The sequence below is a fragment of the Pteropus alecto genome, unplaced genomic scaffold (assembly GCF_000325575.1).
Source record: "Pteropus alecto unplaced genomic scaffold, ASM32557v1 scaffold49, whole genome shotgun sequence".
Lineage (NCBI taxonomy): Eukaryota > Metazoa > Chordata > Mammalia > Chiroptera > Pteropodidae > Pteropus > Pteropus alecto.
The window spans coordinates 2,578,015-2,582,734 of NW_006443131.1; the positions used below are offsets into that span (position 1 = coordinate 2,578,015).

The 4,720-nt window shown below is 64.7% G+C and overlaps 1 protein-coding gene across 1 annotated transcript in view; it reads left to right on the forward strand.

The window, feature by feature from the left end:
- DENND4B (DENN domain containing 4B) overlaps positions 1-4,720 on the forward strand; it is a 13,702-nt gene continuing 8,982 nt past the window's right edge. Inside the window, 9 exon segments of the mRNA XM_006923667.3 lie at positions 1-973; positions 1,724-2,063; positions 2,615-2,867; positions 3,116-3,185; positions 3,363-3,532; positions 3,602-3,846; positions 4,199-4,265; positions 4,360-4,418; positions 4,564-4,708. Of these exon segments, the coding sequence (XP_006923729.1) occupies positions 964-973; positions 1,724-2,063; positions 2,615-2,867; positions 3,116-3,185; positions 3,363-3,532; positions 3,602-3,846; positions 4,199-4,265; positions 4,360-4,418; positions 4,564-4,708 (1,359 nt within the window). The 5' untranslated portion in view covers positions 1-963.

The window sequence follows — 4,720 nt, forward strand, 5'->3', positions numbered from 1 at the left end:
AAAGCGGTGGGGAGTTCGCTCGCTGCGCCCTGCACCCCCTTGCTCCCGCGGGTCCGGAGCCCGAGCACCCCTCCCTCCGGCTCGGGTCACGCGGTGGCCGGCGCTGCTGCCGTCACGTCCCCAGCGGCCCGCTCGCCCGTCCCCTGCGCTCCTGCTCCTTCCTCAGCAGCCTCCCGCTCGGCGCGCCCTCTGCCCCAGCCCGCACTTCCCGTCACCCGGCTTGGGGGCGTTGGGACCCCGAGTGGCGTCCGTGTCCCTTGGCTTCCCCAGGGAGCAAGGGCAAGCCGTGTGCAGGGCTCTTCCCTGGCTAGATGAGGGAGGCTCGGGTGCACAGGCCCTGCGGATGGGGGCCACCCATTCGGCCCACCCAAGGGCTCCTGCCCGCTGCCAGGGACACAGGGCGCCCATTCGCCTACGGTGTTATGAGGGCCGGGGCTGTGCCCCAGAGCTAAATCAGGAGGCTGACGATGACTCCTGGCTTCACCTTCCAGACGCGGAGGCTAAATTTAGCCGGAGTTGGGATGTGTGTGTGTGTGTCCAGAGGCCTGATGGAGGAGGGAGCCAGGCCCCTCCATGAGATGCCCTGGCTCCCGGCTCCCTGGGGAGGGGTGGCAGGTTAAGTCTGACTGTACATCCTGAAGCCATCTGTGCCTCCTGCGCTTTGCTCCAGCTCCTTTACTCTGAGGTTCCACCTGGCAGGATGCTGTGTTGGCACCTTCAGCGGTACCCCCCACACGCACACCACGGCCACACACAGCTCCAGGACGCACACCCATAGGCCCACTTCCTCTGAGCTGCAGCTTCCCCTCCACTGTTCCAGGAAGTCACCTCCCTTCCCCTCTGAAACACCCCCCCACTCCTTCCGTCCTGTCCTCCACTGCTAGCCACCCACCAAGCTCTTTCCCAGCTTCTGCACCCTGGGGGGCCCCAGGACCCTGCGGCTCCTCTCTTTGGGGCTGGGCCATGGAGGCAGGTGAGAACTCAAAGTTACTGAAGGCCTGTTGTGGGCCTGTTTCCGTCCCTGGGCTCCGTGGAGGAGGGCATGGGCGTAGCGGGGACTGTCACCCACAGCCGTTTTTGTCCTCGCTGGGGACACCCAAGGATCTTGGAGGTGGGGAGCACTGATTTTGTCGTCGGGTCAGTGGAATGAGGTGAGGGAAAAGGACACGAGTCTGGTGAGAAGCCGCTGAAGCTCGGGTTTCGTGGCTTTCCTGGACACTTGTGGCGTTCTCACAGGCCTGGAGTTGGGCTCCTTGAACCTTTCGCCAGCTCATGCAGTTCTTAGGGTGTCATCCCTAGAGCAGGGACGTCAGCACCCCTGAAACAGATTGTGAGGGTGGTGTTATGTCATGGCCAGGATGTGTGATGACATTGCAGGGCTCTACGGAAAAGATTGATCTGTTATAACTGGAGGGGGGGCAGAGGGGGGTACAGGAACAGTGGAATGTCAGAGCCAGGGTTGGCTGTGTGCAGGGGAATGGAGTTGGGGTTCTCTGGGGAGAGGGCTGGGACCACCGAGAGAGGGCCCTGGTCTCTTTAAGGAGCTGTGGTGGGCTGTGAGGGCCTGGTGATGTCACAGGCGGGAGAGTTCAGGATTGGCCGACTGCGGATCCTGCCTTTCCTTGAAAGGACTAGGAAGGGGAGGGGAGCGAGAGGGGCACCCTGGTTGCCATGGCAACACCAGCCTGCCTTGCTTCATCTCTCCCCTACTTGCCCATTCCAGATGCAGTGAATGAGGGGGGGGCCATGGCGGAGGAGCGGCCCCCCCGGCTGGTGGATTACTTCGTGATAGCTGGGCTCGCAGCGGACGGAGCGCCCGTCCCTGAGGAAACGTGGGTTCCCGAACCCAGTGGGCCCCTGCGCCCTCCCCGGCCAGCGGAGCCCATCATTGATGTGGCAGTCATCGCCAGGGCGCTGGGCGAGGAGGTGCCACAGGGGTACACGTGCATCCAGGCGTCCACGGGGGGCCACCCCTTGGAACTCAGTGCCGGGCTCCTGGGTGGAACTCAGCCCGTCATCTGCTACCGCAGGGGCCGTGACAAGCCCCCCCTCGTGGAGCTAGGGTGTGTGCCCCTACCCGTGCTGACACCAGGGGGAGGCGGGGGCATGGGCTGAGGGACGGACCGTAGGGATGGGAAGACAGCGGGCTGACGACGGGGCTGGGAGAAGGGACCGAAGCTGTTTGTCCTTAGTCCCCACACTGATTTGGGTTCGTGTACTCACGTTGCTACTTGGTAGCTGTGTGACGTCGGGCAGGTTTTGAGCCCCCTCTGGGCCTCTTTCCTCATCTGTAAAGTGGGGAAAGTCATACCTCCTCATGGGGTGCTTGAGAAGACGAAATGAGCTCATCCACGGAAGGGCCTTCACACAGAGTCAGTAAATGGTAGCTTTTTTCTTGGCATTTATGAACGAGTATGAGAGCCACGGACGGCTTAAAGGATTGTTGTTGAGCCGGGCACAAAAGGACGCAGGATTCGGAGGGCAGACTTCACGGAGACGTGGTTCCCGGGGTCGGGGTTTGACGAGGCTGAGGGTGCAAGGCAGGTGGCAGGACAGGGGACTTTCCGCTACGCCCCACACTCCATGTCTCTCTCTCTCTGCTCTCTGTGCCAAGGGTGCTGTACGAGGGGAAGGAGCGTCCCAAGCCTGGCTTCCAGGTGCTAGACACGACGCCCTACAGCCACTCGGCCAACCTGGCCCCTCCGGGCCCTGGGCATCCCCGCACCTACCTCACTTACCGGCGGGCCGCAGAGGGGGCAGGGCTGCATGCCCTGGGCATCACCGACCTCTGCCTGGTGCTGCCCAGCAAGGGCGAGGGCACGCCTCACACTTACTGCCGCCTGCCCCGCAACCTCAACCCGGGCATGGTGAGTGCGGCCGGGGCCCAGGGCTGAGGCCTGCAGCATCTCAGGGGGAGGGCGTGGCCCCTGGCCGCAAAGGGCATCCTAGGCCCACCGCCTCTAACGGCAGGGGTGGCCCAGAGGGGTGACTCTGGTCTTGAGGGACTGGGATTAGAGGGAGTTCTAAAGACAAAAGACCGCTTAGGGGTGGTGGAGGAAATGGAACCCAGAAACCTGAGCTGTGTGTCTGCTTGTGTCTCGTGTTCCCGGGGCAGTGGGGCCCGGCAGTGTACCTGTGCTACAAGGTGGGCCTGGCCAAGGCCAACACGCTGGTGTATGAGGCCGGTGAGTAGCCCTTGGCCCCTACGTCCCTCCGCGTCCCTCCGCCCTGGCGCCTTCCGTGTCCCTAGAGCTCACCTCCCTTTCGCCACTTGGCGCTTCTCTGGGATCCCCTGGTTCCTCACCCCGGAGTCTGATGGACCCTCCTCCTTTTGGGTGCCCCCCACTCTGCGGGGGGTGCAGAGATGCTGGGCCGCTACCCAGAGGTGGACAATGAGGCGTTCCCGCTGCCCGAGTCCGTGCCCGTCTTCTGCCTGCCCATGGGGGCCACTATCGAGTGCTGGCCTGCTCACACCAAATACCCAGTGCCCGTCTTCTCCACCTTTGTGCTCACGGGTGCAGCTGGTGACAAGGTGGGTGCGTGGAGCGTGGGAAGGGGCGTGGGCCGCGCGGGGCCTTCCTGACTGCCCCTGCCCCCCCAGGTGTACGGGGCCGCCCTGCAGTTCTACGAGGCGTTCCCGCGGGACCGGCTGTCAGAGCGGCAGGCTCGGGCCCTGGGCCTGCTGAGCGCCGTGGAGCGGGGCCGGGCGCTGGGGGGCCGGGCGGTGCGCAGCCGGCGAGCCATCGCTGTGCTGTCGCGCTGGCCCGCCTTCCCCGCCTTCCGAGCCTTCCTCACCTTCCTGTACCGCTACTCCGTCTCCGGCCCCCACCGGCTGCCCTTGGAAGCGTGAGCACGGCCCCCCTTGCACGGGGGAGGGGTGGGAGCGGTGAGGATGGGGGTGCGGAGGGAGGCGTGGGGTGCTACGGTCTGTCTGCTGCGAAAGTGCCACTGGCTGAAGGGGACGTGGGCCTGGAGTCCAGTCTGGCTGCTGGCTAAGTCCTGGCAGGGGCCGTGCCGGCCTGGGTGGGGCGGACGTGTCTCTCATCCGATTTGCACGAATCCTATGTATAATGGTGGCTCTGATGGCTGAGGCCGAGGTCAGGGACAAGTGAGGTCCTCGCGGCAGGTGACAGCACAGACATGGCGGTGGGCGAGGGACGATGGGGTCTGCCTCTGACCGGTCCCCTCTCTTCCCCAGGCACATCTCCCACTTCATTCACAACGTCCCCTTCCCTTCCCCACAGAGACCCCGAATCCTGGTGCAGGTGAGGGCTGAGGCCAGGCTGGGCGGGATGGGAGCGGGGCCGCTGGCAGGGGCTGGCCTCCAAGCCCCTGACCTGTGGCCATTCTGCCTCCCAGATGTCTCCCTATGACAACCTGCTTCTCTGCCAGCCCGTGTCCTCTCCACTGCCCCTCAGGTACGTGCCCTGGTTTGGGAGCTTTGACGACCTGAGACATGGTAGGTGCCAGGCAGGTTGGCCCTACTGTCAAGGTCTGTGTAGGCTGGGCCAGTGACTGGGGAATGGTCTGGTGACCCGTCCCCCACCGTGGCGCTGCCCACAGTGGTGCCAGCTTCCTGCAGCTGCTGCAGAGTCTGGGCCCCGAGCTGGCCATCACGCTGCTGCTGGCCGTGCTCACGGAGCACAAACTGCTTGTCCACTCGCTGCGGCCGGACCTGCTCACCAGCGTCTGCGAGGCCCTTGTCTCCGTGAGTGCCCCC